The sequence below is a fragment of the Chlorocebus sabaeus genome, chromosome 17 (assembly GCF_047675955.1).
Source record: "Chlorocebus sabaeus isolate Y175 chromosome 17, mChlSab1.0.hap1, whole genome shotgun sequence".
Lineage (NCBI taxonomy): Eukaryota > Metazoa > Chordata > Mammalia > Primates > Cercopithecidae > Chlorocebus > Chlorocebus sabaeus.
In genome coordinates, this window is record NC_132920.1 from 30,791,023 (window position 1) to 30,806,861 (window position 15,839).

Below are 15,839 nucleotides of genomic sequence, written 5' to 3' on the forward strand. Positions count from 1 at the left end.
CATCTCCAAGAGAGATGGCTGCAGGGAGAATTCCCAGATTCCCAGAGATAACATTTCCAAACAATGGCTCCTACTTTATTTAGAGCAGAATTTAGACTTAGCCGGTGTTCCCCAGGGTGACCCCGGGAGGGGGAAGGGCTCATCTGTCCCCACCCACTTCTCCAGGATCCTCCCAGCCCCCAGGCTGGCTTTCCCTGGGCTCTCAGCTGCTTAGCTGCTCATCTGGGGATTGGAGCTGGAGCATCTATCAAGGTTGTCTCCTTGACAAACAGCTTCCTCTTTGGAAATGGCTTCACTCAAGCCCTGCAGGTCATCCAGCAGGACAGAGAGGGACCCTGGGAAGGAAGATAGCAGAAGATGAGCACCAGACAAGGGGAGGTGCTCGTGGTTACAGGGGAAACAGGGCTGACACAGGAAATGAGGACTGGGAGAGAGGAGGCTCTTTGGTCCAAGCTGGGCATCGCTAAAAGAGGCTAAGGGCCTCGCAGGATCACAGAGAACACCACTCATCATGCAAGAGTCTGGAGGGGAGATTGCTGAAGTGCGCCAATTTGCCCCTTCTCCCTTTGTGCTTGGCCCAAGACCTTTTATGGATTCCCTGGTGGGTACTGCTGCTGCTACAGGTACGGATGCTGAACACTCTGGAGGCCTGGGGCTGGACACCACAGATTTCTTCTTATCCAGTAGGGAAGGAAGAACTGCCAACAGTCGCTGCTGCTTGTAACGGGAGAGGAGACCCTCCTGCTGCAAGGTGGCCTGGGAAGGAGAGGGTTAAACGCCACCTAGCCCGGGTAGAACCTCCCTCACCATCCTCTTTCCACACCTCTAGCCCAGGAGCCAGCCCAGGATGGGCCCTAGTGTCTGCCTGTCTGCTGTCCTGTCTCCTACCAGCATGAGGTTCTTATCCCTCTCCAGCTCCTGCAAGCGCCGGGCTAGTCGCTGCCCCTCCTCCTTCCGGGCCTCCTCCTGCAGACGCCTGAGTTCCTGGCTCCGCTCCTTTTCCTGGGCGGCTCTGCGCTGAATCTGGCGCAAGGAGACCACTACAGAGAGGCCAAGGCACAGGGAGGCAGGTGTGGGTCAGGCCAGAGGCAGCCAGGCACCATGAAGAAAGGAACAAACGCTGGGTCACCAACTCTGGCTGGTGGGGGCTGTTCTGCTCTGTGGATCTGTCTCTTCTGTACAGTTGGAGCGGGGGGGCTGATGCTCTAGGAGCCTGGGAATCTGAACCTAGTATCTTCGTCATCCCTGAACCATCCTGGAGTTCCACAGGGGAAATGTGAATATGAACTGAGTTAGATTTTGTGCAATTAGTGTTCCTTGTCTTAAAGTGTGATGATTGCAGCTATATAGGAGAATTTACTGGCTTTGGGAGATGCAGCTGAACAACTTATGTTTACAACTTACTTAAAACATTAAATGGTCGGGCACGGTGGCTCACGCCTATAATCCCAGCACCTTGGGAGGCCAAGGCAGGTAGATCACAGGTCAAGAGATCGAGACCATCCTGGCCAACATGGTGAAACCCTGTCTCTACTAAAAATACAAAAATTAGCTGGGTGTGGTGGTGGGCACCTGTAATCCCAGCTACTCAGGAGGCTGAGCCAGGAGAACGACTTGAACCCGGGAAGTGGAGGTTACAGTGAGCCAAGATCATGCCACTGCACTCCAGCCTGGTGACAGAGGAAGACTGTCTCAAAAAACAAACAAAAAAAACCACATTAAATGATTACAACTTAAAGTGATTCAAAAGATGCACAAATATGCGTGTATATAGATAACAGACCAAATGTGGCAAACATTAACTGCTATATTTAGAGAAGATATATTCATTACACAATTCTTTTTTAGACACACGGTCTTTCTCTATTGCCCAATCTTGGCTCACTGCAGCCTCCACCTCCCAGGTTCATGTGATCTTCCCACACCAGCCTCAAAAGTAAGCTCAGGCTGCAGGTGCCCACCGCCATGCCTGGCTAATTTTTGTAATTTTTTTTTTTTTTTTTTTAAAGAGATGGGAGTCTGTGTTGCCCAGGCTGATCTTGAACTCCTGGGCTCAAGCAATTCTCCTGCCTTGGTCTCCCAAAGTGCTGGGATTACATGTGTGAACCACCGCGCCGGCCACAATTCTTTTTTTTTTTTTTTTTTTTGAGACGGAGTCTTGCTCTGTCGCCCAGGCTGGAGTGCAGTGGCGGGATCTCAGCTCACTGCAAGCTCCGCCTCCCGGGTTCCCGCCATTCTCCTGCCTCAGCCTCCCGAGTAGCTGGGACTACAGGCACCCGCCACCTCGCCCGGCTAGTTTTTTGTATTTTTTAGTAGAGACGGGGTTTCACCGTGTTAGCCAGGATGGTCTCGATCTCCTGACCTCGTGATCCACCCGTCTCCGCCTCCCAAAGTGCTGGGATTACAGGCTTGAGCCACCGCGCCCGGCCCGGCCACAATTCTTTTAACTTGTTTAGGTGTGTGAAATTTTTGCTAGGGGGTAATTGCTGGTGTTAGACATCTGGAAGGTGGTGGCCTCTGTGAAGGGGTATGACTGGAAGGGGTACAGGAGGGTCCTGAGCTGGTCATATGCTCTTTATTTTTTTTTGAGACTGAGTTTTGCTCTCCAGGCTGGAGTGCAATGGTGTGATCTCAGCTCACTACAACCTCCGCCACCCGAGTTCAAGCCATTCTCCTGCCTCAGTCTCCCAAGTACCTAAGATTACAGGCACCCACTACCACACCCAGCTAATTTTTGTATTTTTAGTAGAGATGGGGTTTCACTATGTTGGCCAGGCTGGTCTCAAACTTCTGACCTCAGGTGATACACCTGCCTTGGCCTCCCAAAGTGCTGGGATTACAGGCGTGAGCCACCATGCCCGGTCATATGCTGTTTCTTAATCTGGTGCTGGCTACATGGGTGTGTTTGTGAAGTGAGAAATCATCTGTGCTATTCATGGATACCTTCATTACTTCTTGTAATGAAGCTTTGAAAAAACTTTGAGGGGAAAATAATAACCTACGTCTTAACCTTCCTTCTTCCTGGAAGGCCCTATCCACCCTGGCGAGGCTCACCGGCCTTGGCATGCTCCCTCCGAGCCTCGTTCAGCCTCCTCTCTGTGTCTGAGAGTTGCTCCCGCAGCCGAGTTTCCACTTCAGCCACCTTCTCTTGCAGGGCTGGGGTGAAAGTGCAGACGGGGCGTATCAGCATGAGCTTTGATTTGCAATTCCCACGCCACCGTCCAAGGGAAGCACCCCTTTCCCTCTCGACACCTTGCCTGTAGAGGTCCTGCTGCTGGGTCAGCTCCTGCCGCAGACTGGCAGCCTCCTCTGTGCTCTCCTGCTGGCCCTGGCGTGCCACCTCCAGCTGCAGCCCCAAGCTAGCCAGGGACTCCTGGGTCTGCTGCAGCTCCTGCTCCAGCTGCTGGGCCACCTTGCTCAGCTGCTGTCGCTCTGCCTCCCCTAAAAGGAGGGGGTGCTGGGTCAGGCCTCTCCTAGCACCCTAGACACCGGTCTTTCCTCATCCTCGCCACCCCCTGGCAACCAGGTGTACCTTGTTCCCGAGCCCGGCCCACCTCCTGCTGAATGAGGCGGGCACTCAGCTGCAGTTCTGCATCCAGGCGGTTCCGTTCTTCCCGCAGCTGCTGCAGCTCAAGGCTTACGTCTGTGACTGGTGGTGGTAGGGGACAGCTGGGACGGGGAAGAGAAACAGAGTCAGGAGAAATCACCCAGCTGCCTGACCCCAAAGCACCCATCCTGCCTCAGCTCTCATGGTTTTGGGGGTCCCAGTAGCCAATGCTCTAAAGCCCCATCCACCTCAAAGTGCCCAAACTTCACCTCTCCTGGCGCAGCTGAGCAAGGGCAAGCTTTCGAGCAGTCAGGCCTGGGAGGGAAAAGGCAGGGAGAAAAACAGATGAAGTTTGCATGGGAGAAAGTGGGGGACAGGGAGTAAGGGAAAAAGAGATGTGAGGGCTGGTGAAAGGAGGAAGGTGAATGGATGTGGGATCACAGAGAGCTGGGTCAGGAAGAAGAAAGTCCGAGCTGGTGGGGCGGGGGCGGGACGTGGCTCACAGTTGCTCTACGCACCCCGAATGGTGTGGACCTTGCGGACAGCATAGCTGAGTCGGTTGTTGAGGCTGGGAAGCCGGGCGGCAGCCTCTTCCACCTTAGCCATGGTGCTCTCGAGCCAGATCTGAGAGCTGGAGAGGGCACAGGTCATTGACCCTCCATGCCTCCCCTCATTCCCAAAGGACTTGCTGTGCCTAGTAGAGACAACTCCCTCAATCCTGTCCTGTTATACAAGTAAAGAACGCACAGCTTCCATCAATTATCTAAAGGGCCCTTGCCCCAAGAATGCATTAAATGACTATCTTTTAAAGCAACCTGTTAAGCTTATTTCTCACAACCTGTGTTTCGCTCACTATTGTGCATCAAAGAGTCAAGTTATCCTCTCTGGCCAGAGGCTTCTGCCTGTAATCCCAGCACTTTGGGAGGCCGAGGCAGGTGGATCACCTGAAGTCAGGAACTGGAGACTAGCCTGGCCAACATGGTGAAACTCTGTCTCCACTAAAAACACAAAAATTAGCCAGGCATGGTGGCTTATGCCTGTAATCCCAGCTACTCCGGAGGCTGAGGTATGAGAATCACTTGAACCTAGGAGGTGAAGGTTGCAGTAAGCCAAGATTGTGCCCCTGCCCTCAAGCCTGGGCAACAGAGTGAGACTCCATCTCAAAAAAACAAAACAAAACAAAACAAAGTTATCCTCTCCAAGCCCAGGAGTGTTGATTTAGCACCAATGACGGGCAGACCCATGTGCTTTACCAGCTGGCTGTGCCAAAAGTAGAACCAACTTGGCTCATGAAAACTGAGCAGCTTAAACAGGCCCCCGGAGGAGGCCAAGGAGTGTCCAGGGCCCACTTGGGGTTTCCTCAGGAGAGTCCAGGTCTGCACCCACAGAAAAACACACGATGATGAAGGCTTGCAGCTGCACCCCCAGCAGCACGGCAAAGTTCACTTTGATCTGGAAATTGTTCAAGTAGATGCTTCCAACACCTACCGCAGCTCGTATTAAAGTCTCTAAGTACCTAGAGACAATCTAATAAACCCAGCAACAATCCGAGTTTGGACTGCTTTAAGCCTGGAGGACTTCTGGCAAGGCATCATTACACAGACCATTTCTGTGATCGCCTGCTACCAAAGTCAAACCCTGTCCGCAGCACATCTTTGTGTTCTCCTGGAGGTAGGGGGCACACGCAATGGATTGAACCTGGGTGGTAGGTCATCATAACTAGTTTAATTCTATGCAAGTGTGAAATGTTTCATAATTTTTTAAGCTGAATTAGTCCCCAAGGTACAAATCCAAGAGAAGGAAGTGGTGGGCAAGGACTCATCCTGCATCTTAATTTCGCTAAACCAAAAATTATCTTTATCTAAATTAACCCATCAAGAAGAGCCTCATGATAACAATAAACATTTACAAGCCAGACACTGCGCTAAGAACTACCTGCCTTGGGTATCTCAATGTCCAAGGCTGAAGGGAGGTCATCACCAGCACAAAGAAGCTTTGCTGTTTCCTTAGAAGTTTTTCCGAAGGTCGTAGAACAATTGTTGGTAATGAAACAACTAGGAAGTTGGTATGAGAGACAAAGGCTGGCAATTGATTTAGAAGGAAACTAACTGGCTTACATTTTAGATGGAATAGTAAGCAAGTAAGTATATAGCTTTATATAAATAGACTAGGCCAGGCGCGGTGGCTCACACCCGTAATTCCAGCACTTTGGGAGGGTGAGGTGGGTGGCTCACCTGAGGTCAGGAGTTCAAGACCAGCCTGGCCAACATGGTGAAATCCTGTCTCTACTAAAAATACAAAAATTAGCTGGGCGTGGTGGCGGATGCCTGTAATCCCAGCTACTCAGGAGGCTGAGGCAGGAGAATCACTTGAACCAGGGAAGTGAGGTTGCAGTGAGCCAAGATTGTGCCACTGTACTCCAGCCTGGGTGACATAGACTCCGTCTCAAAATAAATAAATAAATAAAAAGACTAAATTTTTCTCCAGTGAAACAGAGAATGCCTGTAAAATTTTAGACAAGGAAAGGACAATGAAGTGTCTACACTCTCCATCCTTGAACAATGCTGCACGTGAAGATCCTCCCCGGTGCTCTATTTAGCTCAAGCCATTACTAGACTGAACTGCAGGAGGAAGCAAGACCTCACCTCCAGCCCAACATGCAGTGGGGAGTTCATGACAAGCAATCAGGTGTGAATGCAGAGGAGGCTGCCCCAAAAGAGAAACGAACACAGGAACATTGATATGGCTAAATTTGCCCAGCCCTGTAGCCTCCAGTGGCCAGCTTTCCAGCCCCTCTTGCCTGAGGCTCCTCAGCAGCAAGGTGCCCAGGAAGCTAAGGTGGCAGAAACACTACTCCACCAGCCCCTCCATCCCTGATACCTGCTGACGGCATTGACCACAAGCCTCAGCTGCTCCTCGGCTGAGGTTGTCTGCTGCTGCCACCGGCGCCTGGCCTCCTGAGCACGGCTCAGCTCCAACTGCAGGCCCTGGGGAGGATGCAGCAAAGGACAGGGTCCCTGCCTAAGTCCTGGCTGCAGCCCTGGACCAGGGCTCCCTTGCCCTCCCCGAGTCTCTACTAGGCTGACACCAACCCTGGAACCCATCCGCTCCACCTCCACCTCCGCGGCTTTGTCCTGCAGGGATCGCTGCAGAATGGCCTGCTCCTGGCTCTGGGCTGTTACTTGTTCCTGGAGTGAGGTCACCTGGGGGAGGAGATGAAGCTGGGCAGGGGCCTCTAGAGCTAAAAGCTGAGGGAGGCATTAGAAACAAAGTGGCAGGTGCAGAGAATGTCATGCAGGGGCCAGGCGTGGTGGCTCACACCTGGAATCCCAACACTTTGGGAGGCCGAGGCAGATCGCTTGAGGTCAGGAGTTCAAGACCAGCCTGGCCAACATGGTGAAACCCTGTCTGTACTAAAAATACAAAAATCAGCTGGGCATGGTGGCATGTGCCTGTAATCCCAGTTACTTGGGAGGCTGAGGCAGGAGAATCACTTGAACCCGGGAGACAGAGGTTGCAGTGAGCCAAGATCATGCCACTGCACTCCAGCCTGGGTGACAGAGCGAGACTCCTTCTCAAAAAGAGAAAGAAAAAGAACCAATGCCATGCAGGGTGACAGAAGCTTAGGTTCCTGAGAATAGAATCTGAGTTCAGTGTTCCATGTTCCACGTTCCATGTGCCCACTTGAACATGGGAATAGCCCTTGACCCATCCCACAGGACCCACCAACTGACCATGCCACCCTCCTCAGATGCTGTCACCTCCTCAGAGAGGCTGTTCCTGACCATCCTACTTGAGGCTGACCCACCCCCCAAGTCTCTCTGTGACATTATCTTTTCAATCTTTCTTGCTACTTTCTTTTTTTTTGAGACAGGATCTCGCTTTGGTACCCAGGCTAGAGTGCAGTGGTGGGATCACAGCTCACTGGGGCCTCGACCTCCCAGGCTCAGGTGATCCTCCCACCTCAGCTTCCAGAGTAGCTGGGACTACAGGAATGAGCCACCATGCCTGGCTAATTTTTTGTATTTTTAGTAGAGACGGGATTGCGCATGTTGCCCAGGCTGGTATCAAACTCCTGACCTCAAGTGATCCACCTGCATCAGTCTCCCAGACTGCTGGCATTTTACTTGGCTGGGCATGGTGGCTCATACCAGTAATCCTATTACTTTGGGAGGCTGAGGCAGGCGAATCATCTGAGGTCAGGAGTTTGAGACCAGTGTTGGCACTACAGGCGTTGAGCCACTGCACCCAGCTTGAATCTTTCTATACAGCACATATAATTACTGAACATTATCTGTTTACTTGCGTGTTCTGTGTCTCTGCTGTAGAATGCAAGCTCCACATTTCGGTTTTGTTCAGGGCTGTGTGCCCAGCATGTGGCAACCACTCAATAAACACTGGTTGAATGGATGCCACTCTTATGGAAGAAGCAAGGTGCTGGGAGGAAATACCGGGAGAAAAGAGAGTGCAGTGACCTGTCCCTTCAGCTGCTTAACAGAGTCGCTGTGTTCCAGCTCCTGGGCCTTTAGCTGCACCATGAGGGCAAACACCTTCTCCCGCCAGCGGTTCAGCAGGGACTGGCACTTCCTGGTAAACTCAGGCTCCAGGGAATCTGAAGGTTGAACCTGAGGGAGAAGGAGCGGGAGGAAAGTGTGGGCTCCTGGGGGAGGAGAGGAAGGAGGTGGCATCTTTGTTTCTCCTCTGTCCTGCCCGGACAACATGAGCTACAGCAAGAGGAGTTCACAGGAGGAAAGAGATCCAAGCAGGTTCTGGGGCACATCGAACCCTCCCACCCACAGGGAGGAGGGTGGGGGACAGTAGGTGTAGGATGCGGCCGAGGGTGAGGGATCTGGGGGTCGGGCCATACCTTCCTGGTCAGCTCCTCCTCCTGCAGGGCGAGGATGTGCGTGAGGCTCTGCACCCTCACCTGCAGCAGCTCCGCGGTGGCGTGCAGGCCATCCCGGTCCTCCTGCAAGTGCTGCGGGCGGAGAGAAGCAGCCCCTCTGTAGGGCCTCCATGCTGCCTCGGGTACCACCTTCTCTCCTGAGGGCTGTGCTCTACACGCTCCTCCAAGGGCCACACTTGCCCCCCAACCTGATCCCCAAGTCCCCACACAGATGCACTCCTGCACACTCACCTGCATGTTTTCCAGAAACTTCTGTCGCTCCAGTTCCCATGTCTGGCTGTGGACCTCAGGAGGGACTTGTTCCCCAACATATTTTCTTAGATTCTCAACCAGGGTCACCTGAGCCTCCAAGTCTTCCTGGGTCTTGCTAGGGTTGGGGTGGGAATGGGACAGCCATCAGTGGGGCACCCTGCAGACCCACCACATCACCAACTGCCGGGCCCCCGTCGGCATCCGCCCACCTACCTCAGCTGCTTCCGAAGCAGCTCGGCCTCCCTCTGAGCCTCGGCCAGCTCCTTGGCTTCCCCTGCTCTCCTGGTTTCCAGACTACTCAAAGACTTCTCCAAGCCCTCAGCCTTGCTGGTCAAACTGGAAAGAGCCTCCTGGTGAGCCTGTGTCAAAGAGGACAGCTGCAGAAAGAAGAGGGGGCTCACCAGGAGCTCGACCCCACATGGAGGCCTTCCTTGTTCCCTTCACTCCCACTTTCTGTGACCTTAGACAATGACCAAACCAATCACCCAACTGCGCATAGCAAATGGAGAGCTGGTAACTCATTCTCTGCAGTTGCCCCACAACCCATCGGGAGTTCTTGTCCAATCTCCCCCAATACATTATCTTCACCTCTCTCCGTCTCCGTCTCCACTGCCACCAACCCAAGGTAAGCTACCCTCATCTCTTGCCTGGGCAACAGTGACCATCTCCTAACTAGTCTTTACAAACCCTCGGTGGCTTCTCACAGCATTCACAGCAAAACCCAGGCATCTCTCCACACCTGCAGGCCGGGGGACCTGGCCTCTGCCTGCCTCCTGAGTTCACCCTGGAGGCTCTCCCAATGCTCCCCGCTGCAGCCACAGGGAGTCCGCTGAGAACCAGACAGCAGCCCCTCCTTGCTCCACAGACCCCAGGTGATAGCCCCTCCTCAGGGTGGCTTCGCTGGGCCCTCTAATAACCCTCACCACCCTACTGTGCCCCATCAACTGCTCACGTCCTCCTGAGCACTTAGCACTGACCATATCTTGCTTATGTGTATGTGTTACTATCTGTCAGACCACATCGGAAGGAAAGCTCCAGGAAAGGAGGAATTTTGTGTCTTTTGCTCACGGCACCTCAAAGGGTTGCAGGGGTGTCAGAGCCACCAACAGTCATGGGATGGACTGGGAAGGAGAGCAAAGTGGCCACCCTGCTTCCTGGTCTGCCTCCTCTAGCCCCGTCTCCATACAACAATAAAGTTAATATGGGGGATATAAATGACAAAACTTTTTAGACATAAAATACAAATCTAATCATGTCATTTCCCTGCCTAAAACCTTTCAACAGTTGCTTATCAATTAAAAAAACAATTTTGTTTTCTTTTTGTTATTTTGGAGATGGAGTTTCACTTTGTTGCTCAGACTAAGTGCAATGGCACAATCTCAGCTCACTGCAAACGCTGCCTCCCAGCTTCAAGCGATTCTCCTGCCTCACCCTCCCGAGCAGCTGAAATTACAGGCATGAGTCACCACACCCAGCTAATTTTTGTACTTTTAGTAGAGACGAGGTTTCACCATGTTGGCAGGGCTGGTCTCGAACTCCTGACCTCAAGTGATCTACTTGCCTCAGCTTCCCAAAGTGCTGGGATTACACATGTGAGCAACCATGCCCAGCCCTAGTTTATTTAATCAAATAGAGATGGGGGCTCACTTTGTTGCCTAGGCTGGTCTCAAACTCCTGGGCTTAAGTGATCCTTCCACCTTAGCCTCCCAAAGTGCTAGGATTACAAGTATGAGCCACCGCGCCCAGCCTGCTCATTGCTCTTAAGGGAAAGTAGCAAGTTCTGAAGTGGCCAAGGCCTTGTGCCCTGGGTCCCATGCTCTGCAGCACACTCAGCGCCCCTGATCTCTATGCTCCAGCCTTCTGGCCTCCGCCTGTCCCCGCCTCCACCAGTTGTCCTGCCGAGTGTCCTCCAGCGACCATTGGACCTCACGCGCCTATTCACTGGCCAACTCCTATTCAGCACAAATGGTAGCTTGTTGTTTTTTTTTCAGTCTCGCTCTGCTGCCCAGGCTGGAGTGTGGTGATCTCAGCTCACTGTAACCTCTGTCTCCCAGGTTCAAGCAATTCTCCTGCCTCAGCCTCCCAAGAAGCTGGGGCATTACAGGCGCCCATCGCCATACCCGGCTAATTTCTGTATTTTTTGTAGAGACTGGGTTTCTTCATGTTGGCCAGACTGGTCTTGAACTCCTGGCCTCAAGTGATCCTGCCCACCTCAGCCTCCCAAAGTGCTGGGATTACAGGTATGAGCCACTGTACCCGGCCTAGCTTCTTGTTTCTAATTTCTTTCATGAATCTCCTTTGTCCACTTTCTGACTGGATTGCTGGTCTTTCCCTTATCAATTTCTAGGCACACATTTTATATTAGGGATATTACCCTTTTCTTGTGATCTGAGCTATAAATACAGCTTTTTTTTTTCCCCCACGCCATTCCTAATGTTCATGTTATAAAGTCAATGGATCAATCTTTTCCTTTACGGCTTCTAGATTTTGGATTTTGACTCACAGGTAGAAAGGCCTTGCCCACTACAAGGTTACAAAGAATTTCTCCCTTGTTTTCTCCCAGTTCCTTTTTTATTTTATTTTTTGAGACGGAGTCTTGCTCTGTTGCCCAGGCTGGAGTGCAATGGCACAATTTCGGCTCACTGCAACCTCCACCTCCCAGGCTCAAGTGATTCTCCTGCCTCGGCCTCCTGAGTAGCTGGGATTACAGGTGTGCACCACCATGCCTGGTGAATTTTTGTATTTTTAGTAGAGATGGGGTTTCACCATGTTGGCCAGGCTGGTCTTGAACTCCTGACCTTGTGATCCACCTGCTTCGGCCTCCCAAAATGCTGGGATTACAGGCTTGAGCCACTGCGCCCGGCCTTATGGTTTCTTTCCTTGACATGTCCAATTGGTTACAGTGGCCTTCCCTGAACCCCAGACTAAGTTAGTGCTCTCTAGTCCTTCGCCTTCAAGGTACTCCTCCTGATTGCAATTAATTATGATTAAATTAAAAGTGGATGTGTGTATCCCCCATGAGGCTGTCAGTTCCATCCATGAAGGCAGGATTCAGGCTAATTTGGTCAGAGTCTGAGATGGCAAAGAGTAAGCACTGAGTTTGTGGACTGAATAATCTCTCTCCCAGTCCACCAGAGGCCCCTTATATCCACCTTCCTCACCGCCCTCCACAATACCCCCGATGAATTGGTAGCCGGAGTAAAGCAGGGAGGCAAACTACTTCCTACTAGAAAAGGAAGCAGGGCTTCAAGTCGTGGCAGGCCACCTGAGTCTTGGGGGAAAAGTGCAACCTGAATTAAGATCAAAATACCCAAATTCTCCATCTTTCTAGGCCATGTGTGTTTCTTTTCACCAAAGGTCTCATCACTCCACTACTCACTACTCATGGAGTGTCTTTTCTGCAATACCTGTTCTTTGCTTGGAAGCTACTGCCCAGCTCTCCGTTATGAATTTAAATCCTTCCCACCCCTGCATTCACCTGCTCTTGGTGCAGCCTCTGAACCTCTTCCAGCTCGCGCTGGCTCCCCTCTTCCAAGTTCTTCCGGACGACCTCAGCCCCAGCCAAAGCAGCACGCAGGCCCTCAGCCTCAGCTCGGCCGGCCCTCTCTGCCTGTGCCAGGGCCTCCAGCTCCATGGCCTGGGCCTCTAGCCTCATCTTCTGCTGCAGTGAGGTCTCCCGCAGGAGCCGGACCTCCTCCTCCAGCCGCCGCAGTTCTTGCAACTGCCGAGCGATCACCTCAGCCTGCTGGCTCAGGGCCTGTGACCCCTCCAGCTCCCAGGACCTTCAAAGACAGGTTAGTGCAGGTGAGACTTGTCTCCAGTGCTGGAAGGATAGTTGAGGGTGTAAACATAGCCAGAAGGAAAAGAGGACCTCTCTGCCCCCGTGTGAGGAGGTGAAGGGGGTGCTGAAGCTGGGGCATGGGGATGTCTGCACTGACATCATCATCATTCATCAAAGCCCTATTGAGCATGTTAAGTCCAGTGCCTGGACTCACAGGACCTAAAGTCTGGCTGAGATCATGAAACATGATCTCCCTAGAGAGAGCTACATACAGACAGATTCAACATCAAATGTGTATATCATTAGGCCACACATTCTTTTTGTTTTTTGGTGTTTTTTTGTCTTATTTATTTTTTACTTTTAGGTCACACATTTTAAGTGGAAAGGTTGGAAGAACAGAGACTTCTCAATTCTGATTTAAGGGCAAGAAGTTTGAGGGAGGAATGGGCATAGAGAGAGCTGAGCTTCCAGTATCAATATGGTGAGGCCAGGTGCTAGTTAAAATGCATTTACTGAGTGTTAGGTATACTTTATGAGGAGTCTGAGAGAACAGTACATAAATAACATAGTACCAGCCTTTGGAGACATTGTCTACCAATATCACGTGAAGTTTAATCCAGCTTGGAACGTGGCTCCTGAGGCAGCTGTCTCGCTGACACCCAAACCACAGGAGATTGTTGTTGTTGTTTTTAGAGACAGGGTATCACTGTGTCACCCAGGCCTCAATGCAGTGGCTGGATCACAGGTCACTGCAGCCTTGAACTCCTGAGCTCAAGCGATCCTACCACCTTAGCCTCCCGAGTAGCTGGGACTACAAATGCATGTCACCACAGCCAGCTAATTATTTTCTGTGGAGACGAAGTCTCGCTTTGTTGCCCAGGCTGGTCTTGAACTCCTGGGCTCAAGTGATCCTCCTGCCTCAGCTCCCAAAGTGCTAGGAGTATAGGTGTGAGCCACCATACCTGGCCTTTTCTTTATTTTCTTCATTTATTTTTAAGTATCAGGGATCTGTAGGCTAGGGAAATTGACTTGCCAAATGTCCTCTAGCTGGTAGCCAAACTAGAAATAGAGTCTCTGTCTCCTGACACCCAGTCTAGTGCTCCTTCTTCTTCATCGTGCTGCTGCTTCTAATGTAATCCTACTCTGGAGCAAAATGGCAGAATGATATCCCAGTACATCTGGGAAGACACATGAAACAAGAAGAAGAATGTTTACAGACAATACGACAGCATGGCCAGCTCCCATAGCATGTCCTCTGTAAAGGCTTTCTTCCATCAGAATGAACCCACACTGCCACAGGGCTGGGTCTCTACTTCTAGTTTGCACTTCTTCATCTTGCCTCATACTATGCTTTACCATCAGTTGATGGTCAATCTTATCTCCTCTCTTAGGATTTTAGATTCCTTATTAATTACAAATTTAAGTCAGGATTTGTCTTATTCATTATTGTTATCCTCATCCCTAGCACCTACCACACTGCTTTATTATCTAAGCACTGTAGGAACTAATAATTGCTTGCATAAAAATGAGTACATTCTGGAAACTAGGGCCGAAATAGGGTAAGGAGTTTATTCCAGTGAAGAAGGGTCACTAGCAAGCCAGCCTGAGAAAACAGCGAGGATGGATCCCTACCTGCCTCTCCGCCCTGGCTCCTGCCTGTCACTGGAAACATCCTGTTTCCACATGGTCACTTGAGGTCTCTGGGTGTCTAGTCGCCTCTCTGAGACATCTTGATGGCCTGGGGGTTGGACCAGGGGAATGTCTGAGAGCCAGGTGGGAGCCATTCTCGGCAGAGTTGAAAGGGGCCGAGCTTGAAAATGGGAGGGAGGAATCAGCCCAGTGGAACCTGAAGAATTACAAAATCAAAGATGGTCAGTTTCCCAGGCAGAGACAACCAGCACTCCCCTTGTCTGGTCCCACTGACCTGAAGGTGGAAACATCTCCACATTATTTGAAGGCTCTAGATTCTGTCTCCAGCCATCTATGTTCCCCTGGACAATAGGAGAAACAAAGACACTCCAATTCAATTTTCAGGCCACCTTCCAAAGAGAAAGCCCCTACAATAACAAAGTCATAATCCTTGAATTACAGCCAGGTCCACCCGATGCTCAGCTCTTTTCCTACTTCCCCAAAGAAGTAGGAGATACCCCAAATTCACTTGCTTGTCTCAACCTGGTTCCTCATGGAACCCAGGCAACTAACTATCAAGTGGAGAGAATTTACTGAAAAAGATAGACCGAGAAGGGCTCTGAGGCTTTACTCATACTTTCAGGATTCTGGGCAGTGCCTTTACCCTCCTCCTTAAGTTTCTATGGTCCCTGCTGCCCCTGGCCAGAGGTGAGAAAGGAGGTACACAGTGCAGGGGTCTTGAGCGCCATCTCCAGAGTTCTCTCCATGGCTCAGCAAGGCCTGGGGGAATCCCATCCAGACACCACCAGGCCATGACTCTTGGGTCCTTCCCTATTAAAGTGCTGGCCCAAGGCCTGGCCCCAGCTGAATGTGGCCACATGCAGGGCTAGACCCTTCCCAAGACCTTGGGAATCCAAGCAGCCTAGATCCCCAGGCAGAAAAGCCAGCGTCCTGACATCTCATCCAAATCTTTCCTGCGGCTGTCCTCTCAGCTTCTCTCTACTATCCCCTCAGCTTCCATGCCTGCCGCCCGCCTCCTCTTTCTCGAGTCCTAACACATAGTGGGCACTTTAAGACCTTCCTCCCACCCTCCCACCCTCATTAATCTATTTTTTACCCGAATCTGGGATCCCTACTCCGGTCCCTTTTTACATCCTAATCTACTTTTTTCTGAAGGAATTGTTCTGGTCCTCACCCTCACCCCCATCTCTCAATAGTCTGCTCTCGCCCCCTGTACGCTAGCCGGCTCTGCTCTCCCCGCACTGCTCCCCTAGATACCCGAGGCTTCACCCAGTTGGCCCCTGAGCTCTAAGGCTGTTCTGACCTCCTCATCTACCCCTTCACCTGGCCCCTGTTCCCCCTTCCCCTTTGGACCCCTTGAACCCTCCCAGCACCCCCGCTCAGCCCCTTCCCGCCCACAACCGACTCTTCCCGAACGTCCCTTACCCACCGCGAGAACCCCTACTGCGCCTTGACCACACCCGCTACGCCTCGCTCCGGGCCCCGCCTCTGCCTCGGCCTCTGACCGCGCCTGCGCAAGGCGGGCGCCCTAAGGTCCTATTTCACTGTAGGGAGGAGGAAAGGTGTACGCAGGCGCAGTGGCGTCTAAATCTGGGCCCGCAGAATGTGTCGACGCATCTCCGCGCCCAGGCGGCTCCTCCCCACTGCGGGAACCCGGGAAAACTTGTGAACTAATCAGAAAAAGCGGAAGGCGGGAGATCTTG

At 51.9% G+C, this 15,839-nt stretch overlaps 1 protein-coding gene across 12 annotated transcripts; it reads right to left on the reverse strand.

Moving 5' to 3' along the window:
• Positions 1–48: 48 nt before the first annotated feature.
• CCHCR1 (coiled-coil alpha-helical rod protein 1) lies at positions 49–15,692 on the reverse strand. Of its 12 annotated transcripts, none has more exons than XM_007973165.3 (18): positions 15,566–15,692; positions 14,411–14,477; positions 14,119–14,224; positions 12,184–12,487; positions 8,919–9,082; positions 8,685–8,820; positions 8,415–8,525; positions 8,023–8,172; positions 6,640–6,750; positions 6,428–6,534; positions 4,066–4,178; positions 3,817–3,862; positions 3,533–3,669; positions 3,253–3,441; positions 3,055–3,156; positions 889–1,040; positions 585–756; positions 49–335 (listed from the first exon to the last, which is right to left on the reverse strand). In XM_007973165.3, exons 2-18 carry the CDS (start codon positions 14,424–14,426, stop codon positions 211–213), a joined length of 2,241 nt encoding a protein of 746 aa, XP_007971356.3. In that variant the 5' UTR covers positions 14,427–14,477; positions 15,566–15,692; the 3' UTR covers positions 49–210. The 12 variants fall into 12 exon arrangements, with proteins under 12 accessions (XP_007971356.3, XP_007971357.3, XP_007971358.3 ...); XM_007973166.3 differs by having other exon boundaries at positions 14,411–14,543; XM_007973167.3 differs by having other exon boundaries at positions 15,562–15,692.
• Positions 15,693–15,839: the final 147 nt, after the last annotated feature.